The sequence below is a fragment of the Anticarsia gemmatalis genome, chromosome 11, assembly GCF_050436995.1.
Source record: "Anticarsia gemmatalis isolate Benzon Research Colony breed Stoneville strain chromosome 11, ilAntGemm2 primary, whole genome shotgun sequence".
Lineage (NCBI taxonomy): Eukaryota > Metazoa > Arthropoda > Insecta > Lepidoptera > Erebidae > Anticarsia > Anticarsia gemmatalis.
The window spans coordinates 10,655,278-10,679,157 of record NC_134755.1 but is presented as its reverse complement, the minus strand read 5'-3'; the positions used below and the strand labels follow the sequence as shown (position 1 = coordinate 10,679,157).

Sequence of the window (23,880 nt, the reverse complement as noted above, 5' to 3'; positions counted from 1 at the left end):
AAAAAGAGAAAACATATTATAGTAGCTTTTTAACTAAAATAGGTTTATAGTGTGTTTAGAGGGAAAAATATTATAATATGTATGTGTAGTCAATGCACATGTTCATTATTGATCTTAACTATTAAATTATCCACAGTATGTATTGTCGCGCGGCACCGCTTGTGGTTATGAGTTGAGCACACCCATCTTGCTTTTGGCCCCGTGACACTTTGCACGCAAAACGTATAACCGTTAATGCTTATCAAATCTCTTCCACGACGCGATTTCACTAAAGTCACTGTAAAATAACACCATTTTTTAATTAATAGATGAAATTGCAATGAATATGGTGAATGAAGTTAAACCAATTGATACCACGATAATCATTGCACCGCATGCCGTATTTATTATTTACCGACAACAGTCAAAGTTATTCAAATATAGAACAAAGTATCCATAAGTAGTTTAAATTATACTTAAACTCAGTTACACAAAGAAATACAATGTTGGTAGAGTTTATTTATTATTTTCTTACACAATAATCTGGTATATTTTTAAATTTTATTCCGTGAAATGAGGATTTTAATACAAATCTCTTTTTCTAATTCTCAAATCTATTTATTGTATTAAAATTGAGGCTCGATAACCAACAAATAATAACAATCACCTCACTTATACTGTACGTATAATTGAACAAATTAACCATTAGCCTAAACAGTCAACATTTAAAAATATAATTAATTGTCTTGGGGGGACCTTCGGGTCTTTTCTTCAAAAATAAGGCAATAATTCAATAGCCCTCTTTACACACACACTCTATCGCGCATGAAACAACAATCGCGCGTGAAAGAGCGCGCGTGTAAGGGAAAGGCCGCGCTCATCTGTCAAGCCCGCGAAGAAAATCGCGAGCGAAGACCGCGCCGCTTTCCCGCGCTTAATCCTGTACGCTCCTAAGAACGTGCGATAGAGTGTGTGTAAAGGCGGCTAATGGGAATGATAATTTGAAACGCCCAGAACTTGACCACCCAACGTTGTAACGGAAGCATTGCACCCTTTACTAACATGAGTCGAACAAACCCATCGCGTCTTGCCGCTCTTTGCTATATTCTTCTTATAATACGTATAATCTTTGTACTGAAGAAGGACTTTGCCGCGTATGGAAATGGTGAAAATGCAGGCTGGAAAAAAGACGAAAAAGTTATTGTTAAAAACTGTCTCGTCTACCAGCAGGCTTACTGCCGATAGTATTGAGTCGAATATTTTTTTTTTTGAGTTTGTTTTGTTATTTAAGTATGTCATGTTAGTCAATAAGAGCGCATTCTCGCCGTTAAACTAATAAGTTTGGCGAGTATAAACTAGTTACTAGATTAAGGTAAATTGTAAATGTACAATAAATAAATAAATAAACTAAATAAAATCAAATGCAATTGGTTTGAACAAATGTCAAATCGTAGTTTTAATTTTCAAAGTTGATTGAATGCTGGTTTAAAGTGAAATTAATAGGATTGTTTGATGTAGATTATTTTAATGGCAATACGCGGATTTATTTCATACACCCCTTCTGTATATATATTGAAATAACAGAAATAGCTGATTTTGAAAGTAGACCTGCATAGTAGACACTAGCCCTCCAGCATTAGCAATTGTATTACACAATACTAACTATTTTTCATAATAAAAAATATTAAAAAGTGAGAAACTTAAAACGGATCTTCCAAAATATCTTCTTCATTATAAATAAATATTTGTCATTTTCTGTAATACTGCAAAACCTTATTCTTCAAGGCTATCAAAGAACTTTTTTTTCATTAAATCAGATACAAGTTTTGATAATGCATATAAAATTTATTATAACACTATTTAATATACAAACGTATAAATGTATACATTATACAAACTACGTATATTCACACTTTTGTAGTTCATATACTATGACTAATATTGCTAATGAACAGACTTAATACTAAATAACTATGCAATATGAAAGGAGCAAAGTTCATTAAAACTTCTTTAATATGGATGTTTTAAAGGTAACAGGCAAAACTTACAATTAGTCCGTCTGCCAGAAAACAGAAAAATATGAGACCCATTAAAAATATTACTTACCCCCGGTTTCTACATTATCCATTATCCATTATCCTTTCTACATTATCATACTTTCTCCCCCGGTACATTTACCGGCAGTTTATTTGTTCAATAGCGTTAAAACTTATATAGAAAAACGCTATTGAATAGATAAACTACAGCTAAATGCACCTCAAAAACCGGGGTTTAGTCAAACACAATAAACATTATTATAGATTGGCAGCAAAGAATAATGATATCTTCCTTTAAATGAAGCAACGTTGTGAGGTCATGTGTATCTTTTTGATTCGATTCCATGATCTATTGGGTTTCGTATGGCCGTGTTCTTTTACCATTTTCATAAATAATAGTATGGAACTTTTATGTGCGAATCCGACATAGCCAGGTATTTTATAAAAATATAAAATATGGCCAGCTGAAAAATATTGCCACATACCATTTTTAGACACACGAAATATTGTAACACGACCATAAATTGTCGCTAGTATTGCATGTCAACCCTTCCAGCACTTTGCTAGTCGCCTAGTGTCGGTTAAAGTGAACTATGCAAGAGGTGTGGAATAAATATGTGACCATATTTGACAGGTACCTTATATTTTTTTACAATCGACCAGACAGACTAAAAATCAAAAATTAGGATCCGTCCCTAGAATACGTGTGATCGAAAGCGTATCTTACGATGACGTCATCAACAGTGTGGACTAAAGCTCTGCATTTATACTTTTCATGTGTAGCGCAACGCCAACGAACTTTATGCCCCGTTACTCCGTTCACGCGAAACCTTATATTGTTCACCATTAACACTTTGCTCCCTTTCGACGTGTAGTAAAAATGGAAATTCAGGTCTGCAAGAAAAATAAAACATTATATGTATAAAACTGATGAATGATTTACAATGAAAGAAAGAGTGCAAAAATATGAAAAAAAATGTTGTTATATTGTTAGTCGACAATTTTCAAGTCGGTTAAAAAGTTTAATTATAGAAAGGATTGCAAGTAGTCGATTTGCAGAAGTAGGAAGAAAAAGAAAACAAATTAGGAAAGTAAAGAAAGAATAATGGATGCTAAATATATAAAAAATATTTTGAATTATATTGTTTTTTATTTTTTTTTTTTTTTTTTAATAATATTATACTGTTATATATTCAATGTACAGAATTTTGTTATAAATAAACTAAAACTAAACATTAAATTAATACATTAAATAATAATTTTATATGTACAAACGAAAAAAAAAAATTAATAATAATAAAGGAACTAAACATAAATAAAACTAAAATAAGGCATCATAAAATATCTCCGCATCGCCGTCCCCGGGTAACGTGCCCAGAAGGCTGGCAGCATTGCCACGTTGAATGGCAATGCTTATTCTTTGCCCTAAGTAAAGGCCAGCCCTCTGGTCACGTGTCGTGCTGACTATTCGGCGAGAGATATCAAAGAAATTTTTTTTTGCACTCGGACCCCACGACCCCATCGTCTCAACTCCGAACGGCTCAAATATGCAATCACCAAAAAGATTTGCATATTTGCGCCGTTTGAGGGACTCTGCAGCTGCAGCAGCAGCGCCGGAGCAAATCGACGTGCTAGGAAGATGTGATGGCGCAAGGGTATCGACGCAAGTTGCGTCCCATACCAAAGGCCTACCCATCTTCCAAGGTAGCAACGACATACCATCAGGTCTCTTGCCATCGTCACGTGCCAGCCCATTAGGTTCAAGAACAGCTGGCACGCCGGCGGTGACAAGAGCACGACGAATTATGTCATTTAAGCTGCAATGACGTGAAATGCGGCCGGCGCTCCTACTACAGGAGAGGCCGTGATGTAGTTTTTTATTTATTATATTCATTACAGTACACATTTTTATCAATAGTGGAATGTTAGTATATATTATAAGATATTTATGCAAGACTTATCGGTCACATATCCTTTAAACAATGAATACAATGAGATCGAGTGACTGAAAGTGGAGATTCATTAATTATACTTTACTTATGTTTATAATGTTGCTTATTATTAAAAGATATCTCACTAAAAAAGTCTATGACTAGAGTAAAATACAATATATAATTTTAAAATACTGACAATTGGAAACAAGACTAAACATTTAAAGGTAAACTAAGAAAATGGTATTCGTATTAATACATTTTACGACATTTATTTAAAGTGCAGCAATATGTACGAATACTGCTTTTAAAGATTTAATTAACCATGTGCAGTTTTTTCATTTGTCACGGATTTCAGTTTTTAATAACCATTCTAGGAATGTCTTAATAATTAATGATCATATCAAGAACAATATCATTGTTAACTACATGTTCAAAATCTATGATAATATAATTAAATTATTACATATTAGAATACTGGAATTAACATGAACACGCATTCTACATTCAAATGCCTGCGACCACGGCCGGTGAAGCCTGTGCCGACTTGATATTCTATTATATGATGAATTGTTAAGTAAATAAAATTAATTACAGCCAACCTGGATAACTTTGAATCATTTGAGTAACATTGACAATGGTAATTTGAACTAGTTTCGATTATTTCTTCATATGAAACCAACACAATCGATAAAAGTTTGCAAAACTAAAATAAACCTTTATCAATTGTGTTGGTTTCATATGAAAAAATAATCGAAACTACATAGTTCAAAATCCCACTGTCTATGTTACCCAAATGATTTAAAGTTACCCAAATTGAATTTACCCTTGATTCTAAAAAAGTCTTCCAATCAAAAGACCAATTGAATTAAACGTACGTTTATTTGGTGAATTAGTCACCAAACAAACATGTTTAATTTAATTCAGTTTCCCGATGCCTTAAATACCTCGTCAGATTTCTTATAATCACGTGAAGTAATCGCATTTGACGTAGATCGAGTCTAATGCGGTCATTAAAATAAGCTTCATCATCAGACACATCAATTAGCGCTGGTCTATTAGCTAAGTTGGGTTCAGGTCTATTCACTGTCTCATTAGGTTCAATCTCCATGGCAACTACGTTGGACGGTCCTGCAATTGCTAAGTTGGGCTCACCTACATTTGGTCTGTTAATTACTTCTGCTTGGTTTCCAAGCAGATTACGTGTTAGGTTATCTTGGATCGGATTATCCTTTGGTAGACCAGACTGGATTAGTGTGTGCAGAGCTAATCCGTATAGCGAAGGAACCCTAGCCGATTTCTTCAATCCTTTATTGTCGTGATCTTGTTCAGTATCTATATTTTGAGAAATGTGTTCTTGGTCAGTCTGCGTTTCTGTATCAATTAATTTCTTGGGTTCTATAGCCTCTTCTGGTGTACTAAATGGAGTTTCTTGGTTAATCGGTGCTGTTGCATCAAAGACTTGAGTGTGGTATACTTCTATAAGGTCTGTTTTTTTGTTACTTTGAAGTACTTCCTTAGTGGTTTGGTTATGTTGTGGATGTAAATCTACTGCTTCATTGTTATCTTGTATTTCGTTAAAGGTTATGTCAGATTGTGATATTAAAGCAGTTGCTTTGTTTGGTAGTGTAGTTGATTTATCTGATACATTGATTGGCGTCAGCTCGTTGATGGCTTTAGTTGCTAGAACCTGGTTCTGTTCTGATTTTGGTTTGTCATCTGGAAATTAAATATAGTTGTTAGTATCAATTGGTACAAATATTTTTATTCTAACTAGATATTTGAAGAGAAATTTAAACGTACAATTACTATTATTAATCTATACTAATATTATAAAGCTGAAGAGTTTGTTTGATTTGTTTGATTGTTTGTTTGTTTGTTTGTTTGAACGCGCTAATCTCAGGAACTACTGGTTCGATTTGAAAAATTCTTTCAGTGTTAGATAGCCCATTTATAGAGGAAGGTTATAGGCTATGTATCATCACGCTACGGTCATTAGGAGCAGAGTACCAGTAAAAAATGTTACAAAAACGGGAAAAATTTTGACTTATTCTCTCTTATGTGACGCAAGCGAAGTTGCGCGGGTCAGCTAGTACAATATATTTATCTCCTGCTGTCATTAAGTAAGAATAAAACAATACGTTACCAAAAAAGTGTATTTTCAACAACTTATGATATTTGTAAGCTTTGATACATTGAAGTTGGAATGGCATGCAGATATTGATTTTTAATAGACAGAATTTATTTGATTAGGACTCGGAAGGTTATTGATAGTACGAATACCGTTTAAAGTATATTTGCTCTGAGCTAAGGTTTATTTCAAAATATTTTGAATACATTTGGTTTCATTGTAACTAGATTTAGACACAGGGATGTTGATAATAATAATCTACTAAGCACTCTGTGATTCTTTATCTAAAAGTCTATTATACCTATTCTCAGCTCTATACTGAATTACCTCTTATTATTTTCTTCCTTAGATTTAATATAGATGTAAATGAGGCAAAGGTGGTTTGTAAAGATCGTACCAAGTGACGTTCTTTGGTCACTGCCTACTCCTATAGGAACAAGGCGTGATTTTATGTATGTACGTTTGTAGAAGTTTTTGTATGAATGGGAACAAATAAAACAATAGATACATTATTTGATCATCAGGATATATGTATTATTATCATTGTTTTTTGTACTAAAATTATAAAAAAGATCGTACCTATTAATAGGTAAGTAGAAATTTCGTATCAATGTTACGTATACTTGCCTCTTACGTAAAGTATGCCATATTTATTCGGGAAGGCCCGACTGACAAAAAATTTAATAATGTATGAAAAACAACCTAAGCTTTTTGACTAACAAATTGCATTAAACAACTTTATGCACAAATTGTTTCTAATCATTTTTTTATTGTATGATTAGTGTTCAACCTAGTGTCAAAGTTTTTCAAGCCATCGAAAGGCCTGTGGCATGGTTAAACGACTATTATCAGGACATTTTAGGTGCCCTACGAAGGACGGAGACGTCCAGCTGAAATGCTACAAAGCGGCCACCCATCTTCGGAGTATACACGCAGAGGGTTGCTGAGCCCACAGATCGTAAAGACTTTATCAGTGATTATGTTCATTCTTTATTCTTATAATATGGTGTTGGTACGTGATGAGGGAAGCGTTGCATCCCCTATGATTGTGTGTGGAGCAGACCCATCGCATCTTATGGTCCCGAGGCGCTTTATACTTCTTGCAGAACGTGTAGTTGTCAATTTGAATTAGTTCTCGACCCTTTCTTGAAGTTACGAAGGAAACTGAAAATGGGAAAAGGAGAATTGAAAAAATATTTGTATGAGTTCATAGGTTATAATTTTTTATTTCCATATTTTACGAACGGACAAACTCTGATCTGGAATCTTTGAATAGGAGGCTATTACATAAATATGTGTTTTATTTTCATTATTTGTGTTTGAGCTTCCAGCAGTCTATTGCAAGTTATCCTTCTTGTGGCTCCTGTACTTACTTAAAGTAAAACGAACATTCTCGATCCTTTTGAGTATATTATGTGCAGGACTGCATGTGATGTATAATTTTTTATTTAAATAACGGAAGATATCAAATACGTCATATATAATAATTGTTTCGCCAAAAAAGTTTAGATTCTAATATGTGCCATTTAAAATATCTCAAATTAACTATTATAATAAGACTGTGACGATGACAACAAAAAAGAAAATATTTACGGAACGGAAACGTGCCCAAAAGACAGGCCGCATAGCCAGGTTGAATGGCAATGCACGTTGGGCTAGATAAAGGCCAGCCCTTTGGTCACGAGTAGCATCGACAGACAAATATTAAGGAAGATTGAATATTTATATTTATTTTAAACCAAAAACATTTATCTTCTTATAGCTTTAATCGAAAACTGAATCTATTCTTAAAGTATATGATACGTAGTACCCGTAGCGCGATTCTCTACAATCGATCAGCTCTACGCTTTCGTTTCTACGACGCCCGCTAGAGGCGCTCATTAGATTTTTATACTAAGTCCTGCACAGTTGGTTGATTTCAATGAAACTGATAGCCGTAGCCGAAATCGGCCAGGTTGACATAATTATTATTTAAATATTTAATTAGTTTTTATCTATATTGTAAAGTCATAAACATTGATTCTAAAATTAAATGTGTTCAGTATGACAGTTGATGTGATATACGATTTGATCTTCTACGGTGTGGACGACGGCTTTGCAACCAAATTTTGCGTGAGAGTTGCATCGCCACCGAAGTTTCTGTGCTCCACCATTCAGTCTGTATCGAAAGCCACCAATTATCAGAATTCTGGATCCTCTGGTGTTTGTCACGAACGTAGGGTGGAGCTCTGAAAAAAATCTCATCATAAATGAACTTCACCTTTTTTAACTCATTAATGTCCCACTGATTGGCAAGGATCACATAAGGAAGAAAGAAAGGAAGGGAGAGGCCTTGAGTACATGCTGGCCAAGTGCGGGTTGGGGACTTTGCATGCCGTCAATAAATATATTGAACAAATAGGTGTGCTAGGTATCAACGCGATGTTTTTCCCTCGCCGTTAGAGCGAGTGATAATTAGTTGTAATACACACATAACTTCGAAAAGTCAATGGTGTATTGCCTCAGGTTCGAATCGACGACCACTAGCGTGGAAGGTGCCAACTTATACCATTCGGCTATCACTCCTACTTTACCTTCACACAATATAAAATACTAACTGTTATTGTGGCTTGTCAATAACTTAGACATCTGCCATACGGTAGGTCTCGGGTTCGAATCCAGGGTTGCGCCAAAACATGGTACCTGAGTATTTTTGTCAAGAAACTCTGAGTGAATTTGGCCGGAGTTAGCAAAATCGAGGTTGTAGACTTCCCTGAATCGGAGGTTTCACTGTAGAGAAGATCGTCTCACCGAGCTATGAGAGTGAGGGAATAAAAAACGTGCCTGCGTTTTATGCACAGACTTGGACACTATAATCAAAGTCCTGCATAGTGGGGTACTTTTGATGAAACTGGCCGTTATGGCCGAGTATCGGTAAGAAAAAGATTACAAAACAAAAAAAATGGTAACTAAATAACAAATATACAAGCAACAATTACAACGCGTATAAAAAAAAATCAAATAGAGAAGTAACTTTACATCAACTACATAACACAAAACAATACAAACAGAATAAATAACAGCATACAAAAAATATTAACTAAAATAAATTGAACAAAATATAAACAGATTCAAAAACATCTTGTTTCTTAGATATATCAAAAAACACTACAAGGTAATTCAAATTTTCATGCAACATTAAAACTCTTTGTTTTTTACCTTAAGTTTAATAAAAATATCGATGATAACCTACCTTATGAGATCTTTATTTTAAATACACATAAATTTTAATATCACATCGAGATTCGGAATAAAAATACATTTAAGAAACTACCCATTGAAGATTATTTTGAAATATTCTTAACATATCTTATTGACTAGATAATTTAAGCTCGATTTCACCAACAAAGTCTCTTAGTCCTAAGTTAAAAAGTATCCCGACTTTTACGTTAAGATGGTTATCGCTCCATGTAATAAATTGACCCATCATTATTGACATGGAATCAGTTAGTTAGCTGACTACTAAATATGACAAAAGATGTCCTTTTAACTTAGGGGACGGTTGTGAAAAGGAGCTTAGTCTATTTGGCTCATTTATAAATGAGATTCTTAATACCTCTTAGTCTTATTGTTCAATTATCAAGCCGCCCGAAGGCCTTTGACATGGCTTAACGACTGTTATCGTAGTAGATAACAACCGGGACCGACTATTAACGTGCCCTCCGAAGCACGGAGACGCCCAGTTCAAATACCACTATGCGGTCACCCATCTATGGAGTGACCGCGGCAAGGGTTGCCTAACCCACAGATCGTTTACATCTGTACCTCTTAGTAAGTCCTTACTCTCGTTTTTACAAACAGAACTGAACTATCGATTGCGCTGATACTTCCTTTTACCAATAATTATTACAAAATTATTCCGTAAGGCTTGCTTCACACATATTCGGTTTGGCAATATTTGTAGGATCGGCGGACTAAAGAACATAAGTCAAAAAATCGATATTTTTTTTATTAGGTCTCTCGACTTCAAATAATTCAATACGCCATCTGACTAAAGCACTTAAGTCACTGAGAAATAATTCCCAGCATACAAAGTGGTGTACCTTATCAGCCTCGCACAATTTGAAAATTCCAAGACGGAACGTTTTTTATTGATCCTGTAAAGTTCGACTTTTTGACTTAAGTGCTTTGGTCTGCCGACCTTACATTTATCGAACAGCAAAACCGACTCGACTTACTTCTTCGGCTTGTGCCAATCACGTTCAACTACCTAAATTCGCTTTTGCCGCCTAGCTATCCCGATTAATGCCGAAACGAATATGTGCAAGCCTAAATGTCTTAGCACTCATACAGTTGAAGTTTTTTTTATTAGTTGTTTCTATGTCCCACTGCTGAGCAAAGGCCTCTCCCCTGAGTTTCCCGTCCTCTCGGTCGGCTGTTGCCTCCGGCCATCCATCCAGGAACGCATCCAGGTCTTCCCGCCATCTCCGTTTGGGCCTTTAAGTAATACTTAAACTAAATAGTGCTTCATGCTTCAGAAATATAAATACAAAATATGTCGCTTGTAATTTTCAAATAAATATGTTGGGTTTGTTTACTTAAAATAACGGAAAATAAACTTCAAACTAATGCGACCTGTAGCTCGATTCCCTACTACTATCGACTACCGACAACCGACCTGTCAACGAGAAATTTTGTATGAAAATCTGATCAGCGCCTCTGATGGACATCGTTGGAACTATTTTGGCAGTACGTTCTAAATGTTAAATTTTCAATACTCGACAGTGCCGACTGTACAGAATCGCGCTACAAACACGATTCTCTACAATCGGAACCATCGAGTATCGAGAATTTAACATTCAAGTTTACTGCCAAAATAGTTTCTACGCCGCCCACTAGAGGCGCTAAACCGAATGTCATACAATTTTTTTCGATAGTTAGCTGGTTGTCGGTAGTCGATAGTTGTAGAGAATAACGGTACAGTAAACATAATTCTTCTGTTAACGGGTCTTAGAGTGCCTTTACCAGAGATGTGCTGGATACTATGCTGGATATAATAGCCAAGCTGTAAAACTATGTAACCATCTCCACCAATACTATGCTATGAAGCGGTGCGAGTAAAATACGCTATGAATATGCCGCCGTAAAGAAGCTCCCCGAGAAATATGCACACCTCGAGCTATGCCATGTTTCGATAATAGAGTAGCGGCGAGGACGTATGGTACACATCCATAGCAGGCACCCACAGATCACATCCATAGCTGCGTGCAGAAATTACATCATTGCACAACATTGGTTCAGTAATTTGGTCACCAGAAGCCTCGAAGGTAAAGACTCGCCGAGGAGCGCAGACTGCTTCCATAAGCAGTTTTGCGTCGGCAAACACTAGTGCGTCACCAGCTGTCGGTATGGCTGACGAAGCTTTGGTCGCCGCCGTCGTCGCAATGCGCTTCTACGCGACCACTGAGACATCACGTGTTGGTACGATGACCCCTGCACGTGCCTACGCCGATATAGTTGCTAAGAAAACACCTGTTGTGCTGAGAAAGTGACCAATTGTCAAACAAAAGAACTACCTATTCACCCAGAAAGACAACAGGGTGCGAGCTAAGGAACAGGCTGACAAGGATGACTTCGTCATGGCACAAAAAAGAAAAAGAAGCCGAGCCAAAATAAGTGCGGCACTGCACCGATCAGACCGAAGTACTTGCTGCGTCCCGATGTACCAGTGACGCTGCTGTACTTGTCCAGGCTGCATTACTCTACAAAAGCTGAAGAGTTTGTAGAGTTCAGACGGATAAAAACGAAGTGGACTTTGCAGAACATCCAGAGGTTCGAATCACGTCACAATGAGGATTTTAATACCTTTGTGGTGAGAGTGAAATTTGGCCGAAAGGTGTTGTTTTCCGGCGATTCTGTGGCGGATACCCGATACCGCGCGATACACAACGGTGCAATAGTTGTAATCGCTTATAATTATAAGTTATATTTTGTATGTATTAGTATTTAGGGCCTCTGTTGCCTCAAATAAAGTAAAAAAAATAGAGCGTATCCTTTCATATCTAAAATATATCTTAGCTGAATCCGTTTTCACCAATTTATGCATCAATGCATATGATTGGTGGATATCAAACGCAGCATAGCGCATCACTGGTCGAAAAGCACCCTAATTTGTAATTAAAATATACGTTCAGCCGACATTTGGACCGAGTTATACCGGCCACAAGGTATCGTATACCTCAATATATCAATCGCATATAAGACCCGTTAACAGATATTTTTAAACACATTTATCTCTTGATAGCTCTTCGTATCTTTGGCAACCGCAGTTTATTTAGTTCATTTCTGATACTACGGTTTCAGGCTCAGTGTTGCTAGTTCGATGCTCATTGCTCAATACAATAACTGTATTATTTAGCGTATGGATTTTTGCGTGGCATTTGTATTTCTCATGAGTAGCACAACGCCAGCGTATCTTCGACATACAGTAGCCGTTTTTGCGGTACGTTATACCTTTCACTATTAGAATCGGTTTACCTCGACTACTATAAGTGAACAAAACATCATGGTCTGAAAAACAGAAAGTAATATGTTAATTGACATAAAGAATAACATTTTTCAAATAAACATACTGCGAAATTCAAGCAAAAGCAATGTATTAGGTCGGGGAAAAAGTCTTTTCGCATTATAGTATGTATGAACTTGTAAAAAATCTCTTTGGCTTCAAGACTCACAAATGAGTACACGGTTCATCAGGTTTCTTTTAGTGAGCTCGTGGGGCACGCAAATATCGAACTTTTTTGCGTAGAGAAAAGATATGATTACAAGTTCATACATACTATAATGCGAAAAGACTTTTTCCTCGACCTAATATATTATGTTTAGTAATTGTTTCCGATGATGCAACTTAAGTAATGTATGAAGCATAAAACTATGGTTGAAGAATAGATAGATTAAGAATTAAAAAAGGACCTTAAGCTATAAAACATTCACATTACAAGTTCATACATACTATAATGCGAAAAGACTTTTTCCTCGACCTAATATATTATGTTTAGTAATTGTTTCCGATGATGCCACTTAAGTAATGTATTAAGCATAAAACTATGGTTGAAGAATAGATAGATTTAGAATTAAAAGAGGACCTTAAGCTATAAAACAATGAAGTTTAGGACTTACCAGAGGTAGAACAGACTCGCACTGGAGTTACTGGAGAAGAGCTCTTTTTCTTTCTACCAAGATCGAGCACTCGAGATTCAGCTAACTCTTGTGCTTCTACATCATCTTGTATTGGTTCTGCTGTCACCTCTATTTCATTTTCATACATTATATCTGAGCTTTTATATTTTGCGTGATCAAATTGTACATTATTCTGTTCAGATTCAGCAGAATCTGGGGTTTGAGGTTGAAACTCGTCTTGTGGTAGAGAAACAACTGTTGGTTGTTCATTGTCATCATTTCGCTCATAAGCCTCTTCTTGTTCATATATTTGTTTTCCTCGGCCATGGCTTCCTTTATTTTGTAGCTCTATGATTTGTTTATGTGGATCGTAAATGGTTGAAGATGATGATCCGTCTTCGTCTGCATCCGATTCTTCTTCAGATTCAAACGGGTCAATGATCCTTGTGTCTCGGACTACAGCCGTATATTGCTTACCCCGAGCTCTGAGTACTTGGCCTCGAAGGTGAGATGCGATTTCCAAGTTTTCTGTCACTAGAAATTGTAAAAAGTTATCATTAATATTAATTTATAGTAAATTTATCAAAAATTCAACTGTCTCATTTTTTTATTTATAATTTTTATTAACCTCTATATTTTAGGCTATGACTTTTACATTTTTTGCGTGAATAAGATATTATCAATTCGTTTTTGACATAAGAAAAAATCACCTCATTACATCAAGAAACAGCGTTCTTTAGAATCAAAATTAATGCAAATCAACAAGCACTTGGCTGTCGTTGACTCTAGAAATGGGGGAGTTGTCTTAAAATCTTAATCTGGAGGCTCATGTTTGTTAATTAGACAGTAATGTAGGTATAAAATATATTTTCCACTCACCTGTCATAGGATTGACAGGGAAGCCTTCCATGCTGTTGTTCAGAGATCCAGCATCGTCAATGTCTTGCCTGCCGGTTACATTACGGTTGCTTGGATCTAATAAGACAAAAATAATAAACATAAAACATCGAATACTAAAATGTCCCTTAACATTAAGCAACTCAAATATAGTATTTATATCAATGATGAGTATCGTAGTATAAATACGATGTTATTGAGCAACACTTGTCCGTATTAATATGGGTATTAATTTGGAAGCTTTTATGGACCTATTCTAGTCTGCTAAAAGAGTTTTTAAGACTATACTTCAAAGCCTAGTCTATTGAAACGGATCTGTAGAACAAAAGAATTAAAATAGAAAAGATATTGATGTTGTAGTATGTCAAACGGATGAAATATCCGTTTGACAAGCGTTCATGTTCATACATTTGTCCTTCAATCTAGGCATTTAAATTACATGATGTAGATTCATTGGTCTATAAGGGCACACAGTGCCGGCGTCAGTGCCATGGGCGGCGGCAGTGCCGTGCGGGTTATGCGGCTTGCCGGCGTCATTAGTTTCTAACATTCGAGCATTTGACAGCTCTGCGCGGAGTGTGCCGGCGGCCTTGCATGGCATGTGTGTAGCAGCCATAAGAAACCATAACACACAAAACCAAAACTATTTACAGCAAGAAACTTACTGCAATGGTTGGGATCCGAAGAAACTAGTACGGGATTGAGGTTGCATGCTGACAGCACAGGGTCTATGACGCTGTTGTTCAGACCCACTAAGGCAGGAGCTGCTTCAAACAATTCTGGACTGTCTTCTCTCACAATCGTCTCCAAGGGGACGAGGTGATTATCTGAATCTTCTTCTGCACAAATAACATTATTTATTAAGTATGTATGCTTAAAATGAATGAAAGTAAAAGTGTAAATCTATATAAATAAAAATGTATCACCGAAATGTATGTACGGGCATAACTTTTGAACAACTAAACTAAATTGTCGGGACAAGTTTTGTATGGGATCCGTAGGATCAAAATTCCTACGGGAATGGAATCAACGGGATGAAATTGTACTAAACCGGGACGAAGTCGGGCCAGTCAGCTAGTAAATGATTATAATTATTCAAAGTACATTGATTTGTATGTACCTCCACTGTCGAGTATAATAGGCGTGATATAATATACATAATTAATATTTTAAGTGCACAGATTTAAATGTCAAGCGCATGCCTTTAATACCAGAAAGTTCTGGCAGAGGAGTATTACATGCACTCACATTTCGCTATTGACAATGTTAGTCCCGTGTAATAGGGGGTTCAAATAGTTTACTAAAGTTACAATTTCTATACACGCGGCAGCGTGTCAAGCCAAGTTCAAGCAAAGAAACTAGCTGGCCAGCGCTAAGTTTTTGTATATACAAATATAATATAGACTTACCAAAAGAACTGCCGGGTAATCTTTTTCCGGAAAACCTAATGTGTCCCTCATCCATATCGTCGTTAAAGACTGAGTCCAAATCGCTCAAGACAGTCAAACTATCTTCGGAACCTTCAAAGTTAGATTCTGCAAGTAAATATAATAATAATTGAATTAGAACAATTTTTATTATAATATTATATTAGATCTATTTTTATATTGTTATAAATTATTATTAATATTATTTTTGTAACAAAAATATAAAAATAATAAACAGTTTTATAACAACAAGAAAACATTTAATGCGCCAAAAACAATTTGTAGCAAAATTGGAAAGTTGGTAGATATTTCAATGTTTCAAATTAACAAAATTATATATGCTTCTAAATTAAATCAGTATTTTAATACTGTAACAAAACATATCTAATAAATACCCATATGTAGATTATAATACGTAGTTTTGCTGCACACAAATAGCTGCAAAACACTCAAACAACATAACTTTTAAACATTCGCGTTGCATATTTATTATATAATAATAGAATACGGGAAATAACGTGAATGTGCATTTTTCCTTTCGTTGCCAAAGTAAATCGAAACCTTACACTGGTCCTTGTCGCAGGCTGACTGGACTGAGCGTAACCTGCGCCGAAACGTCAGGTATTCCAATATTCTACTATATAATAATCAAATAACATATCTTTACCTTATAATACTAATGACTAGATAACTAAGAGTATTTTTAGTAAACCTAGTGTCTAATACTTCAGGCCTCATATAGTAGTGAAGCGAGTGCCAAAGTTATTCAGACCACCCGGAGACATTAGTTAACAACTGCTATTCTAAGTAAATAACAAGCAGGACCAACTTTTTTCATGTTCTCTGAAATGAATATCCTTCATTACGGAGACGCATAGCTTACATACCACTGTGTCACCCATCTGTGTTATGCCTGCGCCAAACGTTGTTTACTCTACATATCGTTTACCGCCCGCCGTTGGTAAGAGCGCCTTCAAGACTAACTTTAGTTAACTCTAAATCAATTCTCAACTGGATACAATAATTATTCTGCATTAATTTTGACTATATCATTATTATTGTACACATAATCCCTTGAAGCTTGGCAGTTAATTTTGAACCTATAGTCTTATTTCTACTTTATTAAACTTGGCTGTAGAAATTTACATGTATTTCGTCACAGCGCAGATATTTATCATAAATAGTATACATCTTCGCTTTACAGCCGTAATTTGCATGGGTTATACATCGCCATTTAATTTTACCCGTCCGTGTATTGGCTCGGCTAACTCGATATTTCACACCGTTAAATCGAAGTAGTAATTTACCTTCGGCATTCTGAAAGAAATTAAGTCGCCCTGCAAAAAATATTTTTCATAAGGTAATTAAGGTTCTTATTAATAATGATTTGGCATGGCCAGTTTCATTGGAACTGGACAACTGTGTGAAAATTGTACCTCTTTCGTCCAGATTAAATAACCTGAAAAAAAAAATTGTCACATACTTATTTGCAACTTATCCTGTAATTATGAAATCTATTAAACATACATAAATTTTGGTATCGCCCTTTTAAGACACATATGTACATACATCTTTAAAATAACATGTCAACAAATATCTTTGATAAAAATGTAAACCCTAAACATAATCATAAGTAAAATCAAAACATTTATTGACATCTTTAAAAACATATAAGAAACAATATCGTAGGTAGCTTAGCATTAAAGGCTCTAGGATCAGTTTGGACAAATAGGAGTAGGGAAAAAAATTGCTAATAATTTCTCAACACCTAATAACTGACAGTAGAAAAAGAATTAACTGTGTATTCAAAAGTTATATTTTTTTTATTTGTACAATAAGAACAAGGCGTGATACGAGTGTGGTCATGACAATTTTTGACGAACAGCGCCTTTTCCTCTTGAGTGAAAATCCTCGCAGGGCAGCATCTTGAAAAGAACAGCAGCCCAACTGAAGGCTTGTTTCTACTCCCCATACTCATAACACGCAAAGCCTTTATATTGCAGACGAACTTTCCTTCGTAGCGACACCACAAACCAACTGTAAAAGAAACAAATATTTAAAAAAAAATCAAGTTACGTTTAAAGTGCATCGAAGTAAAAAATAATGCTTACTTTTTGTAACAGTCCTTCTAAAGAAGCTGTTTGAATAAAAGTTTAAAAGACAAGCCAATTTTGGCTCAGTTTAAACATGAAATATATTTACCTATAATAGTTATATGACTATACCTTATTACATATTGACATACAAAAAATACACCTGAAAAAGAACTTTATCGTACGTAGTTGCAAGTCAATTTTGATCAGTATAATCACGGTTGTTTATGCATTACATAACTAGTCAAAGTTGTTCAAGCCGCCAAAAGACATTCAGCATTCTCCGCTAACAAACTTTAGGATACCGTAGTTGAAGACTGTTTGCGCAGCTTTTTACTAGATACCTTACATTTCTAACCCCCGATTTCTGAGGTACATTTAGCGGTAGTTTAACTATTCAAAAACGTTTAAACTTAAATAAAAAAACGCTATTGAATAGATAAACTACCGCTAAATGTACACAGAAACCGGGAGTAATCACATATAAAATACGTTACCTTTGTGAAAACATTATCAAAGCATTTTAATTAAACCTTATTGTTCCCTAAAATGGAATTTACTGTTTCACAAGCACTAATATTCCCGTTTCCCGGAAACATCAGGTTGGGCTTGCTTCTGAGAACTCACAGATATAAATGCATTTTGCAAATACGCCATTAATTAAACCGAAGGCTGTATCTTAAACCAATAAACAACTTACTATTGGATTAGCCACGCGACCATCGAACCATCTAGAAATTAATTAATATCGGATCTGTAAAGATATATTATCAAAGACCCTTTGACAGAAACGCTGAAAAGATTTTTTTTTTATCTAGTCTACTTCTGTGTCCCACTGCTGAGCAAAGGCCTCTCCCCTAGAAAAGAAATAATCAAACAAAATGTAATATAAAAAATATAATTTATTAATAGTTATTGCATTTGCTTAAAGCTTGACGCCTCTCATTGCGGAAGCAGACCTGTGTACGGCCATGGTACAACAGGATTATCATTATAATTGTAGAAGATAAAATACCTATTTACAAATATATTCCCTTCACTATCCTATGCATGTATGTCATAGTAACAGTTCGTACAAAGAGTCTGTTTACACCCATTGCAGAATGTTTTAATTTTTTTCACTTTATTTCTAGCTTCAAAGCAATTATAAGTTCGTCGTAACTTTTCGTAACAACGTACACAATTTCTTCTTTTATCCCCTTTTTTTAGTAAGTGTTCGTACCCTTCGATTTCTACAATGAATTCTGTAACAACAATTGTAACAATTAGCATTACCATTAGAGGAAAAAGGGAAACACCGGTCATAGCTTATTTTTCTTAAATCAGCGAGTTTATCACATATCTCAGTTGACAACTATTGTAGAAGAACGGGCACTATTTAGTACATTGCTGCTTTAATCTAACATATTAATCAGTACATTCTAACAAAGAAAGCAATGTATGCATAGTGGCTTTCAAATCGTTGTCAACTGATACGTGCTAGCTTCCTCTGGTAAGAGAATCAAAGTGCGTTCTTTGATAACGATATGCTACGACCGGGCTCTCGCAAATAGGTCAAGGGCAAAACACAGCCAGACCGATAACAAACTGTTGATCATACCAGCGTGGAAAAGCAGCAAACATTTCCCGTACGTACGTAGCAACTGAAGGGTTGAGCACTCCCCTAACAACATCCTCCTAATCACTTCAAGCACAAAACAAAACATCTTATACTCACTAATGTCACATTTTGAATTATCTTTTGTTTAATTGTTTTTATTTACGTAAATATGTAATTAATTGGTATTTAAAACACATCACTGTTACAACTTTATATCAAATCGAAATCTAAGTTGTACTTAAAAGCGCTTGCATCAAAATAAAATCAATTTTGTTGCAGCGCAGGACGTACGGTCTCCGGGAGAACGCAACGATGACTGGCATTTCGACGAAAGCCCTGAGCGTAGGCAGCAGCTATTTCATTGGAAAATATACTATTACATGAGTACTGGAAAATAAATCTGAGATGACCTATATAAATATAAAGGATAGGAGAGTTTACCATTTTTTTTTTCAATTGTACACTGAAACATTAAATTCAAAATTAAAATTTACACATATGAATAAAATTACGCAAATCGTTACTTGCTACAATATTTCTTCTTTGTTTAAGGAAAATAAAAACAATTATTCAAACAGCTATAAATATATTGGGGAAACATTTTTCCTACATTCAAAACAAAAACGGTTTTAACATACAATTATGTATAAATTAGGGAACACTGATAATCTTTTTTTGTACAGTTAACTGTACAAAAGTACTAATCGTTAAAGTAGTTTAAGCCGCCTAAAGGCCTTTGATTTGGCCTACACTAATAACAACAAACATATTTTTCTCACAAATTTGGTAATACATTTAACTATAAATTACATTTTATGATGTAATGGCACAACAATCTCAATATATACCAATGTCGTATTATCATAACAAATCACACTAACACAAAACGAAGTCTATACTACATAAACAGATAAAACCAGACTTATTTATCATAGGGTTAAGCACCAAAGAACGCCACTTAATACGACCAACTTTCTTATGCTTTATTCACATTCACACATCTCTTTATACAAGACCGCCGGTTACAAGTACTACGCACCTGACCTTTTTGAAGGACAACACCGATATCTATCTATGTATTTCGTTCTAGAATCTAAGGCGTCCTCTCCCAGCGTTTCCATTTACACAGTAAATTGTATTTGTCTACATTCATATAATCGAATAGTTGCAAAATAAGTTTGACAATTTCAAATACTTGTTAAAGTTTATGAAATAAAGAATATTTGACTTTGAAGATGCAGTTTCTAAGAGCATTTGAAATAAAGGCAAACCTTTGAAAACTATTTTTTGCCACGAATGTAGACAAATGAAATTAACTGGGTAAATATAGTTTAAATTTGTATATGTGGCAAATAAGTGACAGGAGCTGCAAATAGTCGTGTCACTAGATCAAAGTGTAATAAGTTCCGATCAGAAATTGGTTTAAGGCTTCGACGCCGTCCATAAATAGTTTTCAGTGCAAGTCACGCAGGATTTAGGGCCGGACTGTATCTAGGTCATTGTACTAATTAATGTGGTGCTTTGACCTTCGATAGCTGTACTTTCGCAATAGATTTATTCGAGTTTTGTTAGTTATCGCCCCTGTCTTACGAAAGTATGTAAGCAGATGTGTATAGAGAGAAAAATGGCAACATTCTCGCGTTAACCTTTTTGGACACATATATGACTAGACAGATTACGAAACTTTGAGGTACTACTGAAAATATTCCGACTGAAATTGTAAAATCCAATAGCATTTATTTCAACACGAGAATAAAACAAAAGACCACTACTCAGTTGCATACACTGCCGCTCGGAAAATATAAACTTTCCTGCCCAATTGTAACAATTTTGAGAGCGGAATTTTCTCTTTTTCAGAACAAAATACCAGTTTCCAGGAATTATTCACAATCCAAACTAATATATCAAATGTTTTTCTCTACAAATCTAAAGAGCGATATCCTGAACTTTGTAATTTTGGATACGTATTTTTATATGAAAAATAGTTCTTGCAGAATACGCCAGGGGCGCTGATAAGTTTTTCATACATAATTTTTCGATAACTACTCGGTAATAAACGCTCTTTAGATAAAGATTTCCTATATTACGAGTTGTTCAATAATAAATGCATGGTTCTCGATAGATTGACTTAAGTACCAAGTGCATGAAACCAGACTACTGATGTCAATGAATATGATTCCCAAATATTGCTTTAACGTGGTCAAAATTATGGGTCGTGATCATACAAGGACAGTTCTTGCTTTTCTTCTTAGAACAGTACCAACGGCGGTTGAGGAGTGTCACATAGCGCGGCCGATCAGTCCAAAAGGTATTGATTCCATACCGTAAGGTAAAGTTTCCGTGTCTTGTTGGCAGAAATTCGTAATCTGAAAAAAAAGAAAATTAGGTGTTTTTAAGATTAGATATTTTGACACTTAGATCATGCGTTGTACCGACTTTCCAGAGAAAACATACGTGACACGGATTACACGAACAATTATCGTTTCGTGTGGGAATCAAACTCATGATCCTCGTTGCAGTCAAAGCAGCGTAATAGCGATCATATCCCCTACGCCCAAAGCCCAAGGAAGCCTTTATTAAATAAAGCGATTTGGAGAATTTTAAAGTGCAAAGTGAGACGTGCCCTTTCAAAAATAAAATTAATTCTACACTTACATAACATGTGTGAACTCCAATTATTTAATTCTGCTATCATGTCCAATCTATAAATAACAACAACAGTTTTCTCGTGTTAATACACCCACACTATTTCAAAGGTTATACGTTCAGGTCTGTTATTGCCTATCAACGAGATATTTTTAAACTTCGACCGGCTACCGGTGCAGTAATTGTATTTATTAGGAATTAGCTTTTGCGACTTCATTAGCTTCAACCCACGGATAAATATGGGCAAAATCTACCGGTAACTTAAGTTTAGTGTAGATTTTCATCAACGTTGTAGATTAAGTGTGAAAGAGTAATTAACGTACATATTGTATTCATGGATACAATATTTCGCATTTATAATATGTATGTATTAAGTAGAATAATACTCAGACTTTTGAAAAGCTGTGAAATCTGCGAAGGGGAAGATAACAAAAATAACTGTTTTAAAAAAGCTTTACATCTTTAATACAACAATTTACAATCACATAATATGGCTAATAACAAAATAATTCAATAGGAAGACACTATGTATTCTATCAAAAATCTAAAATATGGATTTCAAGTATATTTCAATAAATTAGCAAAAAATTAAACTTAAATCTGTACTTTTTAATAACCAAGCGATGTCAAAAACAAATTAATTTAGCAGTAAAATATACAAGCATAATATTATTAATATATGTTAGTATGTTTTAGATACATTTATTCAGTAACTATAGAACTTCGCTACAAAATTCATACATTTAAATAGAGATAAATTTGTTTAGTACATCGTAATTAATATTTACAATGCAGACGTCACATTAAATAAATTGAATAAAAGCAATTCCCTTGGCAGAAAAACAACAATTTATTAACATTTGTTTTTTACTTCAGCCGCTACTTGGCCTTGAAATAAGTTTTGCAATAGGTTTGTACTTTATTGTACAATAATATAACGTTACTTTGTATCTAAATCGGCAAAAATGTGAAACAATCTTGACGGTCAATATATATATATTGGCTTAGCCTCTGTTCCAAACTATGTTGGAGTCGGCTTCCAGTCTCACCAGATGCAGCTGAATACCATTGTTTTACATGGAGCGACTGCCTATCGGACCTCCACAGCCCAATACCTGGGTTATAACACGATACCCTTCGGTAAGATCGGTAAGACTTTCAAGCTTCTGACTACTGTTAACGACTGTCAAAGATCTTTGAAAATGACAGCCGGGACCCACAATTTAACGTGCCTTCCGAAACACGTCAATAATATTGTGTAATACGTCATATCGTCACATGAGTTGCTGACCTTTGAATAATACCTACTCTAATTATTTATAATTATTATTTATATAATTTCAGAACATCAATGAAAACTTCAGATAAACGCGTTGTTAACTTTGTGTTTCAGTATTCGTTTAAGCCTACACATAGATTTCTTTCTAACTTTATTTATTTATGTTAATAAAGATTTATGAATTTATTTACAAAGACGCATTTACAATGCATTCTACAATACTTCACATTTCTATATATTTTTATAATTAAGTACATTATATTTATTAAATGCTCGATCTATCATACAATATACAATTACCTGAGATATATAGCATAGGCAGGAAGCTACCTACTCGATTTGCACAATATGCTATGTACAGTCTAGATTGAGTTACATAACGATACATAATTATTGATTTTTTTGACAACTCCCGCACTAAGAATTACTCTTGTGTCGCGGGGACTTTAACAAACATACAAGCAACGGACACAAAGCACAACCAGACACGAAAAAAATATTTGTGGATCGTACAAATAATTGTTCCACGTGGGAATCGATCCCATGGCCTCCCGACGCAGTGGTATTGGCGTGGCGACCTAAACCATTGCGCCACGGAGGCAGTCATGTCACAACTCCACGTAATATGAAGCACATAACTAATACAAGTAAATAGTCTTAAGTTATTTTTTATTGTACTTATGTAAGTGCAAGGGCACTTGCA

At 35.0% G+C, this 23,880-nt stretch overlaps 1 protein-coding gene across 3 annotated transcripts in view; it reads right to left on the bottom strand.

Annotated features, from left to right (window-relative positions):
- Positions 1 to 23,880, bottom strand: part of LOC142976394 (uncharacterized) — a 292,040-nt gene that overhangs the window by 38,720 nt on the left and 229,440 nt on the right. The window contains exons 5-9 of one of the 3 annotated variants that reach the window (XM_076119717.1): positions 15,542 to 15,667; positions 14,798 to 14,971; positions 14,115 to 14,210; positions 13,236 to 13,769; positions 12,376 to 12,626 (exon numbers count right to left, since the gene is read on the bottom strand). The exons of 1 other annotated variant lie outside the window; for it this stretch is intronic. In XM_076119717.1, the coding sequence (XP_075975832.1) occupies positions 12,391 to 12,626; positions 13,236 to 13,769; positions 14,115 to 14,210; positions 14,798 to 14,971; positions 15,542 to 15,667 (1,166 nt within the window). In that variant the 3' untranslated portion in view covers positions 12,376 to 12,390. Of the gene's footprint in view, positions 1 to 4,844; positions 5,666 to 12,375; positions 12,627 to 13,235; positions 13,770 to 14,114; positions 14,211 to 14,797; positions 14,972 to 15,541; positions 15,668 to 23,880 lie in introns of those variants that run through there. One more of the 3 variants, XM_076119720.1, reaches the window with a different exon arrangement.